General features: G+C 33.5%; 1 protein-coding gene across 9 annotated transcripts in view; it reads left to right on the top strand.

Moving 5' to 3' along the window:
- POT1 (protection of telomeres 1) overlaps positions 1 to 25,128 on the top strand; it is an 81,414-nt gene that overhangs the window by 23,363 nt on the left and 32,923 nt on the right. For all 9 annotated transcript variants that reach the window (XR_010406402.1, XM_045864316.3, XM_064574991.1 and 6 more), the window contains 5 exons: positions 4,217 to 4,330; positions 5,115 to 5,162; positions 6,590 to 6,704; positions 20,194 to 20,324; positions 23,521 to 23,811. Coding sequence is in view for 8 of the 9 variants with exons in the window: in XM_045864316.3 (XP_045720272.2) it covers positions 4,217 to 4,330; positions 5,115 to 5,162; positions 6,590 to 6,704; positions 20,194 to 20,324; positions 23,521 to 23,811 (699 nt within the window). In the remaining variant the exon portion in view is untranslated. The remainder of the gene's footprint in view (positions 1 to 4,216; positions 4,331 to 5,114; positions 5,163 to 6,589; positions 6,705 to 20,193; positions 20,325 to 23,520; positions 23,812 to 25,128) is intronic.

Below are 25,128 nucleotides of genomic sequence, written 5' to 3' on the forward strand. Positions count from 1 at the left end.
ATATTATATATATGTATATATAATATTCACATATTCATTTAATTGTCCAGATACTTGTTGAATGTTTTGGTTTTCTGTGCTGGATGTCCTGAATAAGAGGGTAATGGACCTTGCCATCATGGGACAGTGCTCAGTGGAGCAGAGGGAATTAAACAACTATTACATAATTAATTACTCTAGCCAGATGTGATATGACTGAGATTGAGTAGTAGAATCAGAAAAGTAGCAGAAAGAATGAAGATGGGTACTGGGAGAGTGGATTGATTAGTAAAAGAGAACAACATATACAAAGGCCCTGATTGAGGAGCCTGGAATGCTAAAAATTACAAAAGGCACTATTCCAGGGTGTGTCACATAGCAGGTAGCTGGTGAGGTGGTGGGCATCAGATCATATAGTGACTTGTATACCATTTAAAGATTTTGGATTTTATGCTAATATTATTTATATTACTTCCAATTAAATTCCATGACCAAATTGATGTTAACACTCATAAAATACATTCTTTATATTAGAGAAACATTTTCTCTCAGTCACTTTGTTACCAGTGACATCAGATTCCTGGCTTCTCCCTGCAGTCTTTCACTCTTAATTGGTGTTTTAAAATATGATAACAGGATTTGCAAGGTCAGTATAGTAAAAATTACTTAATGCCTGTTAAAGTCAGATAAATGTTTTTCTTTTTGGATTATCAGTTTTTTCATATTTTCTGTGTCCTTTTCCTGCTTACTAAAAGTGCAACAACTTGAGAATTTTGGTTACAATATCAATTAAAAATTAGCAAGTTAATATGCTAGTCTTGTAGTTTACATTTTTTTAGTCACATATTGATTTGTTTCCTGTTCCACCACTGATTATGTTCTACATTATAAGATATTAGTATGTAAAAATGACATTTGTTAATATGCAAATAAGTTGTCTGCTTTTTTTTTTCCTTTTTGTTATTGATTTTTAAGAACACTTCTTTATGTTAAAAAGACCTGTGCTGTTTTCGTTGATTTTTCTCTGAAACTGGTTTGTGGTAGAAATATTCCTGTTGGCTAAACCAAAAAGGAAATTGTTTAATGACAATGTCTCACTCCTTTTAAGACACTGTGACAGAAAAATGACACAAAAGGAGAATGACCCACTTGCTGATATCTGGTATCCTGAGTTAGTTCAAAGATTTCAGGTATACCAAATGTGTTTTTATTTTTAGAACATTCCTGCACAGATATTGATAAAGCCTTATCACTTTTAGTAATATGGTATTCTCTCAGGCCGGTTTCCTAATACTTCTTTTCAGCAGATTGAAATAAATACCTACTCTGTATATCAGAATGCATTCTTAGCACTCAACTGTGTAATTCCTATTCTTGTTTGAATGGCTTCAGTATGCTCTTTTCAGAAGCTTAGAACTTAGAACAATGCATATTAAATTTCATTTTCAACTCAGTCTAATGAGTGTTTATATAAACTAATACTGCCTATTATATGTTTATCTTTCTTATCCTCTGTGCATTTGAATTAATTTAAAAGCTATTACAATTTGTAAATTCATGGTAATTGGATTCTAAGAGCCATTTTTTTCTCTCTTCTGTTTAGGTTTGTACTTTAATTTTACCAGTATTAATTTATTCAACGTATACTTGTAACTATGAACAGAAGCCCCTTACTGTCTCTTTTATGGGATATAAAGGTAGATAAGACATTCTTAGTCCCAGGAATCTTATAGACTTCTAAGAGCATTAAAAACATTAAGAAGCACTTGTAAATAACACACAAATGAAAAATATTAAAATACTGCATAGGAGAGTTCAGAGGAAGGAAGAATTATTTTTCTCAGAGAGAGACAATCTAAGATAGACCTCATAAGAAAAGCAGTTACAGTCCAGGTTTTAAAAGATAGATAGGATCAGATAATATGCAAAAGAGAAAAATGCTCTTACTAGTGGGGGCTCAGAATAAGCAAAGAATATATGTGGAAAAGCACTACGAATATAAGAGGATCTGATTTTTATAGTATTGAATAGACGTATATGGAAATAAAACAGGCCAGGTTGATTGGGATGGGATCACTGAGGGCCTTTCATGCAATTTATATAGGTATATTCAAATGTAAGTTCATATTTAGAAATATAATAAATTAAACATTCGTTTTTGTAAATATTTTTGGTTGTTATTTCTATGTTGTCAAATTTGTGCTAGAGGAAAAGTTTTATTATAACGTTTTACTGAATTGTATTGCTAATATTAAAATAGAATTAGACTTTTGAAAAAATTTTTCTTATGAATGCTGATGTCCTCCTTTTAGTGATTTTTTTCTATTTAAAATGTTTTCTCCATCATAAAATAAATACTTAAGTTTAGATTATAAAGAAAAATAGAAAAATGTTCATCTGCACAACACTTGCATTTTGTGTATTCTTTCCATATAATATTTAAGACATTTTTAAGTAAAATAGAAAATGAGATAGGTTATTTTTTTTGTGCTTTTAAGAGAATATAGAACTGATAAACTTCCCTACTTCTGTTTATCTTCCCCTGTTAGTTTGATTAAACAACTTTAAATCTTTGACTAAAATCTCGTTTTCATTTAAATCAGAATTTTTGGTCAGTTGAAAGCATTATTTTTCAGTTTTAAGAGTAATTTATTCCAGAAGCAGTCTTACTATTTATTTTATTCCCCTTTAAAACTGCCTAGGGATGCCTGGGTGGCTCAGTTGGTTAAGTGTCTCCCTTCAGCTCAGGTCATGATTCCAAGGTCCTGGGGTCGAGTCCCATGTTGGGCTCCTTGCTCAGTGGGGAGTCTGCTTCTCCCTCTGTCTGCCGCTCCCCAGCTTGTGTGCGCACACGCTCTTTCTCTGTCAAATAAATAAATAAAATCTTAAAAAAAAAAAAAAAAAAGACATGAGACGTGACCCCTGCCTACAAGGTATTCACAGCCTTGTTTAATGGATCTAAATGTGGATTGACACCAGACCCTTTCTCGCATGTGCAAAGCAAAAGTCAGTAACGCGGGAGGCTTCTGTTTCGTAGAAGTTAGGATTATTGAAGGAAGCTGCCTAAAGCCCAGGAATTTTTATGTATCTTAAGATTTTGGTATTAAAATTAGAAGAGTAGGGGGATGCCTGGGTGGCTCAGTCAGTAAAGTGTCTACCTTTGGCTCAGGTCATGATCCCAGGGTCCTGGGATCGAGTCCAACATTGGGCTCCTTGCTCAGCAAGGAGCCTGCTTCTCTGCCTGCCTCTGTCTCTCTCTCTCTGATAAATAAAATCTTAAAAAATAAAAATAAAAAAAATTAGAAGAGTAGGATAATTTTATATATATAGTATATATTATTACATATTATATATGTATAGTGCAGCAAGACAAAATTTGCTGAATGTGTATGTTCCGGTACTTGGAAATTAAGAAAAGGAGATTCAACTAAAGAATGAGAGAAGCAAGAATAAATGGGGACTGGCTTCTTATCACTATTATAAACCTAAGTAGATAGAAAATATTTTTTTCTTATTAGTATGTCAATGGAAATTTCTTATTTATGTCTCATACCCTGGATTTATATGGACAAGTATTAGCTTTGTGACAATATGGAATTTTATACTAATGGCATGTCTTTCTCAATGTAGTTTCTCAACTCTGACATTTAGTTTCATTTAAATATCTTTTTTTTTTTAAAGATTTTATTTATTTATTTGAGAGAGAGAGAATGAGAGACAGAGAGCATGAGAGGGAGGAGGGTCAGAGGGAGAAGCAGACTCCCTGCCGAGCAGGGAGCCTGATGCAGGACTTGATCCAGGGACTCCAGGATCATGACCTGAGCCGAAGGCAGTCGCTTAACCAACTGAGCCACCCAGGCGCCCTTAAATTTCATTCTTAATACTCTTGGGTTATCTGGTATCTCATTGTTTATTTCTGCAAACTTATTCATATAAATTGAGATAAACATTGATTTTTGAGCTCCCACTAAATAAATAAAAATTTTTGAGTGATTTAGTTAGTGATTTCCTGGTCAGTGAAGTGAGACATTATACTTGTCTAGGGCTACATTGTTGATGTCCTTTTCGTGGAAGTAGTAGTCTCAATCTTATATTCAGGAAGCATTAAATAAATTTAGGCTAACCAGTTTTCCATTTTATGGAAATTACTCCTGTTTTTAAATAATAATATAAGAATTTATATGACATTCAGAATTACAGATATTTTGATGATTTAATACCATTTTTTCCTATGTAGGATACCATTGCAGTAGCTGGATTTACTGTCTTGTCAGCATCTTCATCTACAAGCAGAGATGGTAAACATTGCTTATTTTTGAAAGCATTTGAGGACTTCAGATCAACTGTTTATGTAAGTGTGTAACTTTTAGTCCAATCATTTGTGGTTTTAATGAGCTCTAAGGTAGGGATGGAAAAGGGGCAGTATATCTATAAATCTGCAGATAAACTATTTAGTCTGACTGGATTATTTTAATTAAATATTTTAAGTTTAAAGCAAAAATTCTTTTCTTGGCTTTATGTTTAGAATGACTCCAGGTAGAAAAGAAAGATCCCTTAAAAATAATTATTAATAGAATTTTTAAAACTTTATAGGTACTCTAGACCTGATCTCATTCTTTGCTCTTACACCATCAGCCCCTTTTGATGGTCTGCTTGATTTCACTTTAAATTGATCAAGTGCCCTTTTTTAGGTAAAACTGATTTCATTCTCTTTTATTTTTTACAGAGATGATCATTCTCTGCCTCCCACTTTACCCCTCCTCCCACAGCCCTGTGTGTGTGTGCGTGTGCACACATGTGCACACATGGAGACCACCAGTTTGGTCAAGGCTGTCAGAGAAGTAGAGTTGGGCCAAGTGCTGTGGTTGCAGGCCACTGTCTGCCTGTTTTTCTGTAGTATCCACAAGGGCCTTATATGGGCTAGGGGTAGTCCTGTGATATTGTGAAACTAATGGATTATGCTGAAACTTAAACAGTTTTGCACCTGTTAGTCTTAATATGTAAGCCATAATTTTGTGCCATTCTAGTGAATTTGAATATTACACAGTTAAGTGTGTAGCTTTGGTGCAGTTAAAGGTCTGTAATCACATTGGAGGTTGTTTGTATACAAGTAAATCCTCTTTTTTTGTTTTCAGGTTTATGTTAAATCTGTAAGGGATTTTTCTGCAGAATCAATGTCTTTGGTAAGATGATATTCAATTTAACTTAAAATACTCACCCCCCACACACACATAAAGATACACACATATATGTACATACATATATATGTATGCATCCCATATATATATATATGAGATCCACTTATAGTCTAATTTTAAAATAGTAATACAATGAGAAAACAAAATCTCTACCTTTAATAATGTTAAATTTATTATAAATGTATTAAATGTAAATATATATTTACCAAGTAATTAATACCTGGTTGTTCTTTTATTTGGAATATCCGCACATATATACTGGTCTATTTACATGGAAAGTCAAATTATAATCAAGAAGTTAGTTGTTTGTTGTTCATGAATTAACAAGTACATTACATGGATGACCGTAATGGTTAGTGTCATTGAGTTGTGCTGGCCTGCCGCATTCATCTGTACATTAGGGAGATAACTTTAGTCTTGGATCTAGTTATTTGTCAGCTGAGCATATATCTTTCTTTTCTGTCCCATATGCTGACCATTATTTTTCTTTCATCATTTATGAGCTACAACTTTTTTTATATCGAGGTTTGATAAGATTTCTAAGCACTGCCTTTCTTATATTTGAACTAAAGTATCAGCTTCCTTGAAAAAGCCAATTAACTCATTTTGATTTGATTTTTAAAGTTTTAACTCGTAGTGTGGTAGGTAGTAACCTTATTTCCAGTTGTGGGTGGGATGGATGGATGGGCCAGATGTGTGAACCCTTTTAAGGATTGTTTTTTTTTTTTTAAAGATTTTATTTATTTATTTGAGAGAGAGAGAATGAGAGAGAGCACATGAGAGGGGGGAGGGGCAGAGGGAGAAGCAGGGAGACTGATGCGGGACTCGATCCTGGGACTCCAGGATCATGACCTGAGCCGAAGGCAGTCGCTTAACCAACTGAGCCACCCAGGCGCCCAAGGATTGTTTGACTAATATGCAGACATGTCTGTGTAAATCACTTTCCCCTTTATTTCCAAACTTATGTACAATTATTTCAGATAATTTTTCTTTTCTATTTTTACCATTTTTAATGTATATACCATTTACAATCAAAACCTGGCTTTTTAGGCCTAGGTAAAATCTTTATAGTAATATAGGGAGAAAAAAAAAGAAATATATACCACAAATTTTGAAGGGATATTACTTAAAGTTAAAATCCAGAACCAAAATCTCTTAAATTGCATTTCTTAGAATTGTGTACAAATTACATAATTTATCATCAGAATTCTTTCTAAGAAAACCTGGTTGGTTTGTATAGTATTCTTTATAAGCTCTGCATTTCCTTTTTTTTTCAGGCTATATCCTCTTTTTAGAAACTTAAAAGGAAAAAAATGCAATTAGATTGGTTGTTAATTTAAAAATTTAATCATGAAATTATTCTAAAATGTAAATACTTAGTATTGATGTATTCACTGTCTTCTTTTTCTTAGGTTCCAGCAACACATTATATATATACACCCCTGAATCAACTTAAGGGTGGTACAATTGTCAATGTGTATGGTGTTGTGAAGTTCTTTAAGCCTCCATATCTAAGCAAAGGAACTGGTAGGTATTAAAATTGGTGAAGATTTTAATGGGCTGAAACTGCTTTATTGGTTTCAGAAACATAGCTCCTTCAATACTATTAAGTCTTAGAAGCTCAGTTCTGATTTATTTATTTTTAAAAAGATTTATTTATTAGAGAGAGAGAGAGAGAGCGCGCGCATGCACGTGCATGGTTGCATGTGAGTTGGGGGAGGGGTTGTAGAGAGAGAGGGAGAGAGAGAAAATCCTCAAGCAGATTCCCCGCTGAGCACAGAGCCCAATGTGGGGCTCTTTCCCAGGACCCTGGGATCATGATCTGAGCCGAAATTTGGAGTCAGCCGTGCAAGTGACGAGCCACACAGGTGCCCCTCAGTTCTGATTTATAATTGCCAAACAACATGGATGCATATTTTTTGGCCATTTTCATCTATAAAATAAGTGTCATCTTTAGATTCCAAAGCCTAAATTAAGAAAAGGATGCTAAACTGCAACATGACAGCATATGAAAATATGAAATAGGCTAGAAAAGGTAAATATATAGACAAATATAGAATATTTTAATACTATAATGGTGGTATATAAATCACTTTTAATTCTGGTATAGAACTTAAAAAAGATGAAAGTATAAAAAATAACTACCTGTGAACATGTTAATGAATACACAGTATAAAAAGATACAAATTATAACATTAATAGCAAAGTGTATGTGAGGAGGAGTAGAAGTATAGTTTTTATATATAATATTTATCAGCTTAAAATAGGTTATTATAACTTTAAGATGTTTTATGTAAACTCCATGGTAACCACAAAGAAAATACCTACAGAAGATACACAAAAGGAAATGAGAAAGAAATCAGAGTATGTCACTACATAAAAAAAAATCAGGGAAGGACGAAGGAGGACAAAAATGCTAAAAGAAAGAAAACAATTAGCACAATGGCAGTAGTAAGTCCTTTCCTATCAATAATTACTTCAAATGTGAAAAAATTAAGCACCCCAGTCAAAAGGCATAGTACTTTGGTTGTTTTTAAAGATAAATTAAGATATAACCTACTAATTCTGTATAATAATAAAAGCTTTTAGATACTGACATAGAAAAGAATCAAAAAAATGAATTTCAGTTTTCAGAGAGTTAATATAGTAAACAGACCATATACCTTTACCTTGGTTTAATTCAGTTCAACTAAATTTAAGTTGTTAATCTATTTAATCTAACCTGAAACAGCATTTGTAAAAGCACCATTATGTATGTATCATCAAGAAAAGCTCTGCCAATTAAGTTATGATTCACTGTCAATTTTAAGATGTAGCCATATTTTTTTTTTTTAAGAGTTTTTTTTGACAGAGACAGCGAGAGAGGGAACACAAGCAGGGGGAGTGGGAGAGGGAGAAGCAGGTTTCCCGCAGAGCAGGGAGCCCGATGCGGGGCTCGATCCCAGGACTCTGGGATCATGACCTGAGCTGAAGGCAGGCGCTTAACGACTGAGCCACCCAGGCACTCTAGATGTAGCCATATTTTAGAGATGTTAAAAACGCCAAACAGTGTTGTTGATGAAATTCTGTCTTTATCTACTGCATGCCTACTGCATGTAGTTTACCTACTACAACAAAGATGTCCTCATTGAGTTTATATTTTAAAAAATACTTTTATTAAATTATATATATATAAATTTTATTATTGTGGAGTGAACTCGAAGTATACTCTTTAGTGGGAGGTGAGGGGAACATCTTATTTTCATGTAGTCAGAGGATTTTGTTAATGCAGAATGTGAAGACTTACTCTATGAAAGTGACTGTGGGAAGACTGAAATCCAGAGAAATTTGAAATAGGTGGTAACTAAATCTGAAGGCTGCAGAGGGATGTTTTATTGAAAACTCTGGTGATTTCTGTTTTAGCAGAAAGGGAATGTTAAACAGTAAGGTTGAAGCAGAGAAGTTATTAAGTGTTTATTTCTCAAATATTTTCATTTGACTTTGTCCTACAGTCTACATTCTCCACGCTATCATACTGTTCAACATACATTTGCATACTTTCATCTTGGTGGTTTGTTTGCATCATCAGGTTTATTGTCTCCTGAATCTTAATATTCTGTAAATTTGCTATAAAGGTGTGATCACTATGATCCTCTTCCAGTTGTGAGTGTTATCTGGTGGCTCTCATTGGCCTGCTGAATTTAGGAATAAGCTACATTACTGCCAATTATGTCTATCTGACTTGGTAGAAGATAGAATTTAAAAACTTTCTGCACTTGATATGTCACTAATTCTTGTCACCGAAAGTTTTTACTAATCAGCAAGTGTATTCAAAAATAACAAATGATAGTAGTATAGAATAAAATGATAGCTGTTTTTAAAACATTGATGACTCAGTTTTAATTTTAAGTTGTCTTAGCATAATCATGTTTTCTTCTGACAATGTTATTAAATCATGTGTCTATAATGAAAGCCTTGGAGAACTATAATTTTTATTACATATTCAGATGTATTTTATATCTCTATCAGATATGTGTAGTTGGATCCAGTCCCTTAATAAAACAAATCATGAGTAGTAATAAACCATCTGTTATTACAACGATAATATGTTTCTCTATTTCTTCTGAGATACTAAATTAAAATGAAGGTCATCAATTTTATCACAAATTCATTGAAACTCTAAAGTATATTTTAAAATATAGTGAGATGTCTTTACTGCTAGCAAGACGGTAAAGTTTTAAAATTATCTATTACATAACTTGAGTTACACTTTTTATTTCTACTTATAGAACTCATCCTTCAACATGCTGTAGGAGAATCAGACAAATAGCTCTTTTCGTGTTGAGGAAGGGATCAACTTCATTAGTATTACTACTGAGATGTACCAGAATAAATGTACAGGAACAATCCACAGCTATGCCTTTTTTGTATTACATAAAGCAGTATTATTTTGCAAATATGGGACCAAATCTTAATTATATCCAGCTGTACATAAGTAGTTATATGGAGGAAAATTACCTTTATGCAGCTCAAATTTAGGTAAATGGAAAGAAGTCTATTCTGCTCTATATCATTAGCTAGAATTTTTTCACTGAAATATATTTTATAAATTTTTAATTCAGTACCACTGAGGCTATTTGGTACACTCTAGCATTTGTACTTCTTGACTAAAATTTTTCTTGAAGACTTTCCTCTTCATACTAGTAGTGATTACATATGACCTGTAGCATGCTGCTGTCTTATTTCTGGTAGCAAATGCTTGTTTCCCAGGTTTTATATTCAGTCTTGGGAGAGTTGTAGCTTTTTATTGTAGAAGTCTATCAGTCCTGTTGTTAAAAGGACAATATAGATAGTTACATTCTTATTCAATTGTGATAAGATTCATCATGAAAACCGAGAATTTCTCAAAGATTATGGAAACAATATTTAGTAAAAGATCATTGTATCGGGGCGCCTGGGTGGCTCAGTTGGTTAAGCGACTGCCTTTGGCTCAGGTCATGATCCTGGAGTCCCGGGATCGAGTCCCGCATCGGGCTCCCTGCTTGGCAGGGAGTCTGCTTCTCCCTCTCCCGCTCTCCCCTCTTGTGCTCTCTCTCTCTCAAATAAATAAATAAAATCTTAAAAAAAATTTAAAAAAAAATTAAAAAAAAAAGATCATTGTATCATCAAAATTGATTTTGATAATGATTCATCAGGGGTACATAATATGTCCTCTTTTATGTAGGAAGACAAGGTCATTGCTGCCTTAGGATTTTGAGATTTTATAGCAATTATCTTTGAAAGCCTCACATTTACTTTTGCTTCAGAGAGCTGGCTAGACAGAGTTAGGTACATAAGTTTTTTGCCTTACACAGGTAACATTGATATTTTTTTAGTTAATGCCTATTAAGTTAAATTTTAGCTTTGTCTCAGATTTTAAGAAATAAGCCTACCATTTCTTTAAGCTTGAGACACATTTACTCTGTTCTTATTGTCTGTTCTTGCTAAGTAAGATAAATGTAAGCAGGCCATAAAACACTTCCAGACTTAATAGTATGTGGCTCGTGCTTGCTTGTTATTAGTATCATAATGCCTGCTTCCTCTATGAGCAAATGGGAGGAGTAGAGGGAACCCTGTTTGTGCTTACTTTTCTAATATTTGAGTCCAGAGGAAGGGGGAGGATAGCCAAAATATTTTTGTCATTTTTTGATTGTCCATCTCTATCTCTCCCCCTCCACTTTCTTTTTCTTTCCTCAAACTCTGGGACCCTACAGGTCTCAAGTCTTTTTGTGCCACATAATGTGGCATATCGCCTGTGGCTTCCTAGCTAACCTCAGGAATTGTTATGTTCCAAAATTACTTGGTTTTCATACCTGCCTTCCATTAAAATTCTCCATTTTTGGAAAGCAGTTTGATTAAATTTGAACAATTTTGGATGTTACAATGTTTCGAGAAGCAGATCTATCTCTTGCTGTTCATTATCTTATAAAAGGATACCTGTTTTAGCCACAAACTGAGCATTATAATCAAATTTCTTAGAGCAGTATCCAAAACATTGGACTTTTGAGAGACCCTATGTATTTTGTTTTCTTTTAGTTCTTGGGATAGGGCCCTAGGAGTTTTTCTTTTCCTTGTCTGTAGAACATTCCAGCTAACTCTAGAATGCTATTTTTGGTTGTGTAAAAATATTTTCACTTAGGAGAATGATTTGATATATATACATTAATGTCATGTAGCATTATTGTTTGATTATTTTGTTTTGTATGAGTAATATTGGTTGTATATTAAATGATTATATAGTGTCTTTTAATTTTTTAAAGTGTAACAAACTCCATATTCCACATTAAAAAGAATTTATTAATTACTGAATAATTCATAACTCATTGGTGTTCTGTAAGATCCAGGACACTTCTGAATCATCGAAGAGATATTAAAGCATCTAGTATGATATAAAACTACATGTATATTGAATTGTATTTTTTATATTTTAAAATTGATAATGCATCTTTGGAAGTCTTTTGGTTTGGGGTTTTTTTAGATTTTATTTAAATTCAAGTTAGTTAACATATAGTATGTATTATTAGTTTCAGGGGTAGAATTTAGTGATTCATCAGTTGCATAGAACATCCAGTACTTATTACATCAAGTATCTTCCTTAATGCCCATCATCCAATTACCCCATCTTCTCACACTCCTCCTTCCAGCAACCCTCAGTTTGTTCTCTATAGTTAAGAGTCTTTTGTGGTTTGCCTGCTTCTCTATTTTTTTTTTTCCCCTTCCTTCCTCTATGTTCACCTGTTTTGTTTCTTAAATTCCACATATGATTGAACTCTTATGGTATTTGTCTTTCTCTGATTGACTTACTTTGCTTAGCATAATGTACTCTAGCTCCATCCACATTGTTGCAAATGGCAAGATTCATTCTTTTTGATGGCTGAGCAGTATTCTAGTGTGTGTGTGTGTGTGTGTGTGTGTGTACATATACATACTGCTGCTTTCTTCATCAGTTGATGGACATTTGGGCTCTTTCCATAATTTAGTTATTGCTGATGCTGCTATAAACATCAGAGTGCATGTATCCCTTCAAATCACTATTTTTGTATCCTTTGGTTAAATATCTAGTAGTGCAGTTGCTAGGTTGTAGGGTAGCTCTATTTTCAGCTTTTTGAGGAACTTCCATACTGTTTTCCAGAGTGGCTGCACCAGTTTGCATTCCCACCAACAGTGTAAACGTGTTCCCCTTTCTCCGCATCCCCGCCAACATCTGTCGTTTCCTGACTTGTTAATTTTAGTCACCCTGACTGGTGGGAGGTGGTATCTCATTGAGGTTTTGATTTGGATTTCCCTGATGATGAGTGATATTAGGCATTTTTTCATGTGTCTGTTAGCCATCTGTATGTCTTCTTTGGAGAAATGTCTGTTCAGGTCTTCTGTCCATTTCTTGACTGGATTTTTTGTTTTTTTGGTTTGGAGTTTGATAAGTTCTTTATAGATTTTGGATACTAGCCCTTTATCAGATAGGTCATTTGCAAATATCTTCTCCCATTCCATAGGTTGCCTTTTAGTTTTATTGATTGTTTCCTTTGCTGTACAGAAGGTTTTATCTTGATGAAGTGTCCCAGTAGTTCAGTTTTGTTTTTGTTTTTGTTTGCTTTAAAATAAATAAATAAATATAGTTTTGTTTTTTCATTCACTTATTTGCTCATTTATTCAACAAACATTTATTAAGTACTTTTTATATGCCAGATATTATACTAGAGTGGGAAATGCAAAGATATCTAAGTCACTGTTTCTACCCTCAAGGAATGTTTAAGACAGATAATAATTACAATACAATGATTATAATAGTTCATGATTTAATTTAGTCTTTCCTCAATTTTTTAGTCTTTCCTCAATTTATAAGACTCCACTTTTATTTCTCCACTTATTGTTGGCTATGTAAGATAGACTCTTCATTGTAAAACATACCATCCTTTTGAGTTTATTAAAGTTGAACAATGGATTTACCTATTCTAAAAGATGGAGGTTGTGGATTGGGCAGGCATGGAGTTTTCCATTTCCCAAGAGCTAAAAAATTAAGTCTTGTTGAGTGAGGTAAGACTCTTCGCAAGTGCTTGGCTATCTTTCAGGAATGGGAAGGCATCTAGGGGGCATGGTTAGTTATTACTTATCTCTTTAAGGCCTTGGAGAGGTGAGCTAAGCCTCTCTTCATTACTATTTCCTGCCGTTTTGTCCATGCCAGTAAGAAGTTGGTTTCCACTTGGAAAATGAAGGTGGAGAAAGATCTTTCTTCCCCTATCACTGAACTTTTGTATTACTTGCTTGCTTATATTCAGGAATGACTGTGATGAAGCTTGAGGTCTCCAGCTGGCTTTCAGTTCATATCCTAGGACTGACTCTGTCCTTTATGACCTTTTCCTCTAAGAAATTATTAGCCTGCTAATTTAGAAAATCACCCTTATGTTTCATTAGTTTATAATTTGAATTGCTTTAATGGATCATAAAAATCAGTACCGTTTCCTCATTCTTTCTTAAAACTTAGGTTACATGCTTTTATTCATTCAATTAAATGATTTGTTTGCCAGCCTTGTATAGCATTGTACTGGACTTAGTTGTTGTCCATAGTGTTAAAGTGATAGACTCTCAGAGAGTTTATCATGAGGGAGATGAGGGAGACCTAAATTTAATCAACTGGCTAAGGCACTGTTGTATGCTATAGCTTAAGAAATAAGCAGAGTGTTTGGGAGTGAGAATGGAGAGATTAATGCCAACAGGGGAAAGTCTTCTAAGAGAAACTGCATTTAAGCTGAACTTTTGAGGATAAATTGGGTGTTGATAGATGAGGAAGAAGAGGCCAACATTCCAGACTTTGGAATTGCAGCAACAGTTGTCAGACTTTTATAATGAAAATGTGAACTTTTCAATTTGAAAAGCTAACTGCTGAAGAAGTTGACTTAAATATAATTTTAAGTAATGGAATGTCTGCAGGATATTGATGCATAACTTTATGCTCTTGTAGCAGTCTTTTTCAAGGATCAGTATTAAAGACTTATGATACTTTGTGGTGTACACTTTGTTTATATTCTAGACCATAATTTAAAATGGATTTTTTGTATTTATGGTTTCTATATATGGTAAAACTGATTTTTTTAACATATATGTAATCAGTAACCTTATTTATATGATAGAACTATAATATAGTTGGCAGTTGGTCTTTGAAAGATGTACTCAGAATTATTACAGGTAAAATGTTTTAAGCAGCTATCAATGGAATGCTTTGCTACATTACTTCTCAGGTCAAAGGGATTCTAGTAATATTTAGGTTCACAAAAATTACTTTCAAATTACAAATTGTGTTGATTTCCATCTGCATTTTTAAGTTCTTCTATTTCAGTTCACTACTTTTCCTCCACTTTACACATCATGATTGAGAAAATCAAAATATATTCTCTTTTTCAGTTTGGTTGTCTTTTTCAGCAATTTCTGGAAGCTTCTCATGTATTAATGATATTAATCTCTTTTTTGTCATAACTGTTAAGATGCTTTTCCCAGCACTTTAGTTTTAGTGCCGATGGTCTTTGAAATACAAATGTTTAACCTACAATTTGGAGTCATAATTTTGTTTAGAAAGGCTTTTACCATTCAATACAAGATCTGAAAAGTAGTGGTCTATATTTTCTTAAAATTCTTTTATACTTTTAAAAACAGATATTGCATATATTCCCTGGAATTTTGTTTTGTATGTAGTGCAAAATGATCTTTTTGTTGGTAGCTCACTTGTTTCAAAATAATTTATTAAATAATGTGATGTATAAGTCACATATAATATATATACCTGTATATAAAGATCTATGGAGCAACACTTAACAGAGAGCCTGAGATGAATTTTCTTCTCCCAATATGTGACCCTGTGATAGTTCTCCTTAATTAAGAGGAGGACTGTTCAGATGTCCAATTTTTAATCATTAGAGTACTTGCTACAATCTCCACATGAACTTTTTAGGGATATAATAATGCAGTCCTATTGTTAAGCTCAGTTTTTTAGTTCTTCATTTATCATTTCAGTATTTTTTAAGACTTACAGGAATATGTTGCATGCATCTGCAATATTCATACTAATTTGCTTTCTGTCTCTATCCCCTTCTGGATACTTCATATAGAGACTCATACAGCATGTGGCCTTTACTTCTGGCTTCTTTCACTTAACATAATGATTTTGAGGTTCATTCATGTTGTAGCATGTATTCATTTTTATTGCTGAATATCAATATACTTTTATAGTTATTTAACAAATTATTCTAATTGTTTGTCTTTCTTATTTTTAATACAAACTCTTTGAAGATAGAGATCATTGCTAAGTATTACTATAAATCCTTATACCTAGGAATACCATTTACTGTGGTTGCTCAGTACGTGGAGTAAAATGTAAAACTCCAGAATAACATTTATGAACTCAGAGAATATCAGCCTACATGCCTATCTATTCTGTGGGTTTTTTTTTTTTTTTTAAAGATCTATTTATTTATTTGAGAGAGAGAGAGAATGTGAGCGCAAGTGCGGGGAGGGGCAGAGGGAGAGATCTTTAAGCAGACTCCCCTCTGAGCGTGGAGCTGGATGTGGGGCTCGATCTCAGAACCCATGAGATCATGACCAGAGCCAAAATCACGAGTCAGACATTTAAGACTCAGCCATGCAGGCACCCCTCTATCTGTGCTTAATCTGTATGTGTATATGTATATATATATATGTATGTGTGTGTGTTAATATGTATATCTCTAGCATAATTATGCTTTCTTCTCTTTTCCTTCCTTTCATTACCTTTTTAAATATAATTAAAACATGAAGGGAAATCTATATAATTTCACACCAGCATAATAAAGCGAGTGCTACTATATGTAGCAAAGTTTCCTTGTAAAATTAGTAAGATTATAGTATATAATATTGCCTTGATTCAGTGATTTGCTTTCATAACTTTTACTTGGGTGTTTCAGTAATAAACTTTTATACAAATGGAAACTTACTGAAATACTGATTGGTTTATAAATAGTGCTATAGTAGATAACAAGGAGGTGAAACAACTTTCATGGAGGAATTTTTTTATGGATTGTATAATTTATACATGCATGCTTCTTTGATTAGATGAATTACCAGCTTTCCCTTATAAAACTCCAAGGCAATTTACACTTAATCATGCTGATGAAATTAGGTGAATTACTCAAGATTGCAGAATATAGGACTTAATTTATCATTTGTTATTTTTTCCAGATTTATATCAGGTTACATGAAGTTAAGAGTTAAAGTAAATACTATGTCAGCAGTTTACATATGAAGTCTTACTCTAAAGTATAAAGTCAAGACTTTACAAGCTTAAATATCTATTTTAATATCTTAAAATATATTTTAAGTAATTTGTATTTATTTTTATATTACATTAGCACCTAAATGTACTATTTTGGTAGATAAGGTGAGAATACTGATTTATGAAAGCTCTTTCTACTCTTCATGCCTTTCCTGCTGGTGTTAGCTATCAAGAAAATGGACTATTATCTTTTAGTTTTGTAACTTCATTATTAAAATATGAAGTTATAAGTTGTAATTTCACAAGTTGTTTTTCCTCCATTTGGGAATGAGTTAAAATGAGGCATTGGGAAAGAAAGTATCTTTATTATTTTATGTAGCCATTTTTGATGGATTATTTATTTGCTAAGACACTTCACTTCCTTGAAGCAGTAAAATAAAACATTTAGCAGTTTGCCTCGTTAGTACTTGTTAAAATAGGTAGCTTGGTTTCTGGTCATGAATCATGCTAATTGAAAGAACCTGAAAGCTATTTAATATTTCATTTAGATTGTTATTTGTTTTTGTTATTGAGAGCAAATTATTGGACAGATTTTTTTTTTTAATATTTTATTTATTTATTTGAGAGAGAGGGAGCCTGCATCTGTGAGCGGGAGGGGAGGCGGTGCAGAGGGAGAGTATCCCACGCATACTTCCTGCTGAGCACAGATCCTGACCTAGGGCTTAATCTCAAGACCCCAAGATCACGATCTGAGCCAAAATCAAGAGTTGGACGCAACCAGGTGCCCCTGGACAAGTTTTTTTTTTTTTTTTTCTCTTAAATGCCCTTGTTTTCTTGAATCTGAATTTTTGTTTTCTTCTTTCTTTGTTAATAAAATCTTATTATATTAAAGGATTTGAACTCATGGTGAGTCTCTTTGGCTTAAACTTGCTAAAAGTCGTGGATGATACTTTCAAAAGAGAAAATATAAGCCAAGAGAAAAAGAGTAAGGAACAGGGACTTAGCATATGATAGCTCAGATAAATGGTGTACAAATATGCTCCATGTAAGGAGATGGCATTTGCATCCACATAGAGTCACTTACATGAAAACATGCAAGTGTGGCGATTTCAGGCTTGTCAGTCAAGTCCTGATGCAGCTGGGGAATGCTCTCTTCTACACAAATCTGGACAGCACATGGAGCCGTCATATTTACCCACTCAGAATTCCAAGCAGGCACTTACTTGGCACACACATACCTCTTATGATGCTCTTTGGGCATCCCCTGAGGTTGCTTTTGTCTCTCGGCAGTCCATTCCCACTCCATCTCTGAACCTGACACAGACTTTAACCACCCTAACTCTGAATGTGACATAGATACTCCTGGAATGGGGAAGGGGAAGGGCCTGGAGAAGGGAAGGAATGTGTGCCTTGCAAGTGGCGTATGTGTCCCTCTTTCTGCTGGTTTTTAAGAAAAGGCCAGAACGAAGAAGATACATGTGTTTGTGCAGCCAAGACTGCTACTCTCTCGGGCTCAGTAAACTTCCCCTGGAAAGCTCTTCAGGTTGTGCAGTATTTCTTTTTGAAAAAGGAGAGGCTTTTTCTAATTTGCAGGAAAGCACGGCAAAAGCTAGCAGTGGCCCTATAAAGACCCTGTAGATAGTGAACCTATTCTCAGTGTCCCCTGGTGTCCTTTGCAGTCCACCAAGTCATTTTTTGGAAACAAAAACAAGATACAGGAATATAGATGATTAAGATCCCATAATGCATCGTAGACTTATATAGAACGGTACAATAGAGCCATATGATAATTGCAAAAAAAAAAAAATGTGTCATTCTGTTAAAAATAAGTAAAATTGATCTTTGATAGTTTGTAAGACTGCGAAGAGAAAAAAAAAAATGTCGTACTCCTCCCAAATAGAGTACTCCTCCCAAATAGAGCTACTGAAAAAGGAAACTCAAAATAAATTTGGTTCCAGTGGATCCTGCTGATGTATTAAGAAATGAGAATGTAATATTATTTACTCTTTGAAGATGCTTACCAAGGTTTTGATTTTAAGTTTTTTTAATGTTCTCTAAATTATTTCCCCTTCCTCACAGAATCAGATTTCTTTTCCTCCCTCCTTCCTTCACCCCCCCTTCCTCCCTTTCCCCTCCCATTCCTTTTTCCCTATCCTTCCACTCCTGCTCTCTTCTGCTCCACCTCTTTCTCTCCCATCCACTTTCCATTTTCCTCCTTCCTTCCTTCCAGTTTTGCTCTATATCTGGTGATTGTTTACTGTCTTTATATTTAAAAATGTAGGTGTGGTTTATTTTAGGTTATAGACTCTCATCTTGTTTGCTTGTATATAAGTACTTTGTTTTTCCATACTTTTCGGATTATTACAGCTTTGTAGTACATCTTGAAGTCTGAGATTGTGATACCTCCAGCTTTGTGCTTTTTCAAGATTGTTTTTCCTATTTGATCTCCTTGAATGGGAAATCTGAGAGACAAATAGAATTTTCATAGGGCACGTTGATTGACAGTGTCACTGTATGGTGGGTGAAAAGAGACCAGCCCATCTGGCTGTAGGCCCCCTATTGTGATAATGCAGAGGGATTTATTCTGGGTGGTAACCCCACACTGGAAGCCTTAGCACTTCCTGGTTAATCAGTGAAATGTCCTTGGAAATAGCATGTGGTCCTGGAAGTGGTTGGTTTAAATACTCTCCCTCCCAACCTGAAATCATTTTCCTGGGCAGTAGAGGTCAGGATGGATGGTTATTGAAACAGTTGTTTTATGTGTAAACTTTTAATTAAGCTTGATTTTGACTCTACTTTTCACTGCCACCCTTAATCCCAGTGACTCCCATCTTCATTGTAGCTACTTTATACTACCTTCTGGATTGTCTCCCCTGTTCATTTTATCCCTAACCCTTTGTTTTCCCATCTTTCCGAAACATATTGCTGTCTTCTCCCCTGCTCCTTCACTCCCCTCTCCTCTCTTCCTTCACTGTTCGGGTTTATGCTTTTCTATCTTGATGTTGTAATTACTAGGGTACTGGGTAGGACTGGAAGTCAACACATTTTCTCAGTGTGCAACTTTCTGAAACATGCATATCAAAAGGCAGTATCTGTTACAGTTTTTACTACCACCAGTATTTGAAATTTTCATTTTTATAGCATCCCAACTATTACATTTTTTTTGCCAGCTAAAGTGTATATGTTTCTGGTTCTAATGTGTAATCGTCTGTAAGAAACTAGCAAATCCTCATTTTTTCTTTTGAGTTTGTTGTTAATATAATTTTCTAGGAATTGTTTGTTCCTTTGAATTTCATTGGCACTGTGAAGTCCTGGGTTTTATAAGCAGTTTTCATAGAATCTTTATGTGGTATATTGACTCTTCATCACATTTGCTTCAACCATCTTCTAGTCTTTTTCACCCTAATTTTAATTATGTTCATTTTATAAATTATATTTTATTTGAATATGTTTATCTGTTTTGTGATTTCTAAACTTTGAAGTAATAAAAAAGTTACCACCCCTCCAGACAATTTATATTAATTAGGAATTTTATTTTTGTTTTACTAAACTTTATAAAATTAATTTTTGTGGAACACTCTTGCAGAATAATTTGACAGTGCATTTTGAGAGCCAAGAAACTGTCTCTGTGTTTTGATCCTGTTCTCAGAAGGCTTAATTAAAAGAAGGATAAGAGTTTGGTGTTTTGAATTCAACCATATTCTTATTTTGTCAAATGCTTTGAAACACTAAAAGGTAAAATATGTTTGTGTTTTCCAGATTATTGCTCAGTTGTAACAATTGTGGACCAGACAAATGTAAAGTTAACCTGCCTGCTCTTCAGTGGAAATTATGAAGCCCTTCCAATAATTTATAAAAATGGAGATATTGTTCGCTTTCATAGGCTGAAGGTATAATTCCGATTGTCCAGAACTCATATTTGTTCGAAGAGAACTCTGTATTTTCACTAATACTCATTAGCCCTAATTATGTGGTTGCTGTGGCAGAACATGGCATCGAGCATTTCAAGAAACAAGAAGAAATGTAAACAATACCAGACTTCAAATAATTAATATTAGGAAACCTCTTTATTTGGACAAACTGCCTGTGCTCCTTCCACAAGAAGTGTATTAGATACCATGATTAAGACGAGTTGCTGGTTGCATTCTGTCTTCTCATTTCTGAATGTAGATTGATGCTTTAAAGGTTTCCATGTAGAGCTGGGTTTAAAAAAAAAAAAAAGCCCTAGGCCAACAGGGCTTTTTCTTTTTTTTTTTTTTTTTACTTTTTGATAAAGTAATTCTATAATGATTGGGAGGTTATATTATTTTCCCCTGTTTGTTGTGTTAATTCAAGTACAGTGAAAGCATTGAGATATTAAATATAAAATCAAAGTAAGTTAATTTCATTTATGAAAAATGTATTAAAACATGAACAGATATTTTGGTACTTTTCAAATTATGCTATCAAACAGTTAAATGTTAGGAAACCTTTAATATGAAGGTAAAGCTATTAAATAGTATGTAATTTAAAAAAATAAGTACTCTAATATTTTCAATCCCTTAGGTTTTAAGCATTTCAATTGACCCTTCATCTTTTCCTCTTGTTAGATGGGTTTCCATGAAGCTCTTTCATTATCTTCTTCTTCTAATGCTTCAGTTTATCTGTGTCCCTCATGGTCAGTGCGATGCTCATAAGTGAGCACAATATTCTGGGTATGTTCTGTTCTTAGTTTTGGTGGAAATTACCTTTCTTGATCTCTAATGCCTTTCCCTGAGAATAGAAGAGTAGTAGAGAATATTTGTGTGAAGTTAAAAAGGAAATAGAAATATTATCATCGTAGCAAGTTTATCCCAACTTCAAAAAATAACTTATTTCTCACACACTATTGTTTCAGACAGTGCACTCTTCCCTCCTAATGTTTTTAGTTGTTATTCTTGCTGTTTAACTGAAGTAGGATATATATCTCTCAGTTCTATTTGTTTTAAAGAGAATAGACTGTAGGTTTTGTTTTTTAATGTATGGCTTATGCTTGTGTGATTCAACCATATTACTGTGTATAGTTTCACTTTGTTCATTTTCATTGGTAAGTGTGTGAATGCATCAGAATTTATATATTCTGTGGGACATCCTGTTTGAGAATATTATTCTGCTATAAACAGTCTAATACATATCTTTTAGTGAATATATATATTAATATTTTTATTATTAATGAAAAATTTACTGGATAGGCTAAATAGATTAGCTATATCATTTTTACTTGAACGTAGATCAATAGAAATTATCTAATGTGAAGAACAAGGATAAGCAAAAGATTGACAGAGCCTTGGGGACCTGTGAAATAATAGCAAATTGTGAAACGTGTCATTTGAAATGCACAAGAAAACTGTGTGAATGGGAAACAAAAATACTTATAGAAATACATAGAAATGACCAGAATTTTTCCAAATTTGATGGAAAACATTGACTTACAGATTTTAGAAACTCAGTGCACTCCATTCATGGCACCACAAAGAATAGCATGCCTAAACAAATCACTGTGAAACCATTGAAAAAGATTTGAAAAAAGAACTTGAAATGAGCTGGCAGAGAAATAACACATTCCATATAGGAAACGTAATACCAGCCATCTTTGATTTCTTATCAGAAATAATGGCATTTGAGGAACAAAGCAATGATAAATTTAAAGTGGTGATAGAAAATGGATTCACCTGGAATTTTGTATCCAGAGAAAATACTTTTCAAAAATGAGAGAATCCACAGCCAGCATATCTTTGCTATAAGTAAATGCTAAAGGATGGTGTTAAGGACAAAAAAGAATGCTACCAACCAGAAACTTGATGGTTAGGAAATGACCAAAAACAACAACAAAAAAGGAAATGGTGATAAATGGTGAAAGATACTGTTTTGTATTTCTTCTCATAATTTCACTAAAAGATAAATGGCTCTTTAAAAGAAAAACAGTAACATTTAGGAAGGTGGAGTTTATAAAATATGTAGAAAAATATGAACGATAGCACAGGGATGGTTAGGATGGTTAAGTGGAATTAACCACCAAAAGGTTAGTACGTACCTTCAGAGGTTATTACACTTTCAGTAGAAAGTGTAAAATGGGATATGGGCAAGTGGGGAATATGATATAGAAAGTAGGGATTATGTAGTAGAACTATATTGATTCCTAATAGACTTTGAGATAAGGATTCTTTCATAGCTCAGAGGAGGTAAACAGAATACTAATAAGTTCAAAATATGAGAGGAAAGGAATGGTAGAAAAACAATTTTTAAAAAACAAAAAAGGGGGGATACAGAAGGAAAACAAATAAGATAGTAGACTTAAATATAACCATATCAATAATTTTACGTAAATGTACTAAACACTCCTTTTGTAAGGAAAAATAGACTGAATAAAAAAGCAAGAACAAATATCACTCCCTACAAGAAATGAAGACACAAATAAGTTGTAAGTAAAACTGTAGAAAAGATATACCAAGCAAACAAGAAGCATAAGGAAAATGAAAACACTATATTAATATCAGATGGTGTATTACAAGGGATTGAAAGGGGGGCATTTCATAAGTACAAAAAGATTGCTTAATGAAGAAGATGTAACCATGGTAATGCACATGCATATACTAGCCGAACCTCAGGAATTTGAAAGCCAGAGTCTTTGTGGCTTATCTTTCAGACTGATGAAATCTTAGCCAGCCTCACTGCATTTTATTCACTTTGAAGTCTTGTACTTTAAGTGTTCTAGTTTTCCTTGTAATGGTCATAAGTAATTGTCACTATGTTTTTCCTTTTGTAAATTATACATAGTAAGAAAAGTAATAAATGTAAAAGTGCAAGCCTTATAGGATCAGGGAGTCGACCACCTAGACCTTTAAAAAATAGAAATAAATACTACATAGTGTTTTACAGTTTACATGGTGCTTGTGGATCTTGGTACAGCCCAGTTGATTTTATAATTTTGTATGCTAATTAAGTAAAATATATTAAATAATTATATCCTCTGAACTATGCTGGTAAGACTTTCTTATCTTTCAAGTTTCTTGAGTTTTGGGGTTCTGTGTCAGCTGTTTTGTTTTCTGCTTTGCCCAACTTTCTTAGATCCAAGTATATAAAAAGGAGACTCAGGGTATCACCAGCTCTGGCTTTTCATCTTTGACATTTGAGGGAACTTTGGGAGCTCCTATCATACCTCGTACCTCAAGCAAGTATTTTAACTTCACTGCCGAGGACCACAAAATGGTAGAAGCTCTTCGTGTTTGGGCATCTACTCATATTTCACCTTCTTCGACATTAGTAAAATTGTGTGATGTTCAACCACTGCAGTATTTTGACCTGACTTGTCAGCTCTTGGGCAAAGCAGAAGTGGATGGAGCATCATTTCTTCTAAAGGTAGGTATTTTAAATACTTGAAATTGTAAATTAGCACCACCTACGTATCTAAAAAGAACTTATATTTCATTCTGGTGGAATAAATATACATACTGTGTATTATAATAAGAACTTTAAATCTAACTTACCATGTTTGATAAACTTAGATATTCATGCAACTCTACTCTTGAACTTCTTTATACTTCCAGAGAAAAATAGTATTATCAATAGTTTAGATATAGTTTATGCTTTATTTCTTATTTTAGTATTAATAAAATAAAAAGTTGTTTTCTATGTTATATTTTAGTTACATTTCTACATATGCATATTTCTGCTTCCTTGTCAGGGTAGCCTTCCTTCTCATTTACTTTCTTGGCTCATTCATGTTGGGTTTTCTTCCCATGTCATTTCACTGCCTGTTTCATTGGGTAGATCACAGATGGTTTTGAAATGTTCATTTTTGTTCTGTTTTCTTTCTAAATCAGCATGATTTTTTAAAAGTAAGACCCATCTAATCTTTGTTTATACTTACCCCAATTTACTCATGAATAGCTAGAGAAAAAGACAGTTGTCTGATACTAATCCTCATCTGCCCATCCTACGCACAATACATTTAAACAAACACTGCTTCAGCTCTGCTCCTATGGTTATTTCTTTATCTTCTGACTCTTTGAAACAATAGGATAAGAAACAGAGTACGAGGCACAAGTATTGGGTGTAGCTTTATTATCATTTATACCTTGCCCTTATTAAGGAATGAGGAAGATAGAAATCCCTGAATAAAAGATGAAGTGTTTAAAGTTGAAAGTAGCACATTTACATACACATGACATACTCCAAAAAAGTAATTGCATGCTGTAAAAAAATTTAAATCAAGTATGACAGCTAAAGTTAAAGCAAAGTAAAATCATCCAAAATTAGAAGGAATCCTAGGTCAACTGGTCATACTTTTTGCCCAAAGTGACATCCTTAACAGATGAGCATTTGTTAATCACCAAATACTTCCAATGACAAGTAATCGTTGCAGAGTATGAGTGTAGATCTTTTGACTGCTGTGTTAGAAAATTCTTAAATTCTGAGATAAAATCTGCCACCTTTTAGCTGACGTGGCTGAATCTACATTCACTCTAAAGCAACAAAACATACGCATGCATTCCATTTTTACAGATAGCTTTTTCAGATAAGTGAAAGCTTTGATTCAGATGTTATTTTAAAATACAGCATTCAGAAGTGAATTTATTTTTGTAAATTTCCTAAATTTATTTTATAAATGCGGAAAAATGCATTTAAAAGAATATTTTATTTCTTACAGTAACAAAAATTGGAAGCACTCATTAC

Source organism: Mirounga angustirostris, unplaced genomic scaffold (genome assembly GCF_029215605.1).
Source record: "Mirounga angustirostris isolate CCGP_5_RB_7025 unplaced genomic scaffold, mMirAng1.0.hap1 SCAF_12, whole genome shotgun sequence".
Taxonomy (NCBI): domain Eukaryota; kingdom Metazoa; phylum Chordata; class Mammalia; order Carnivora; family Phocidae; genus Mirounga; species Mirounga angustirostris.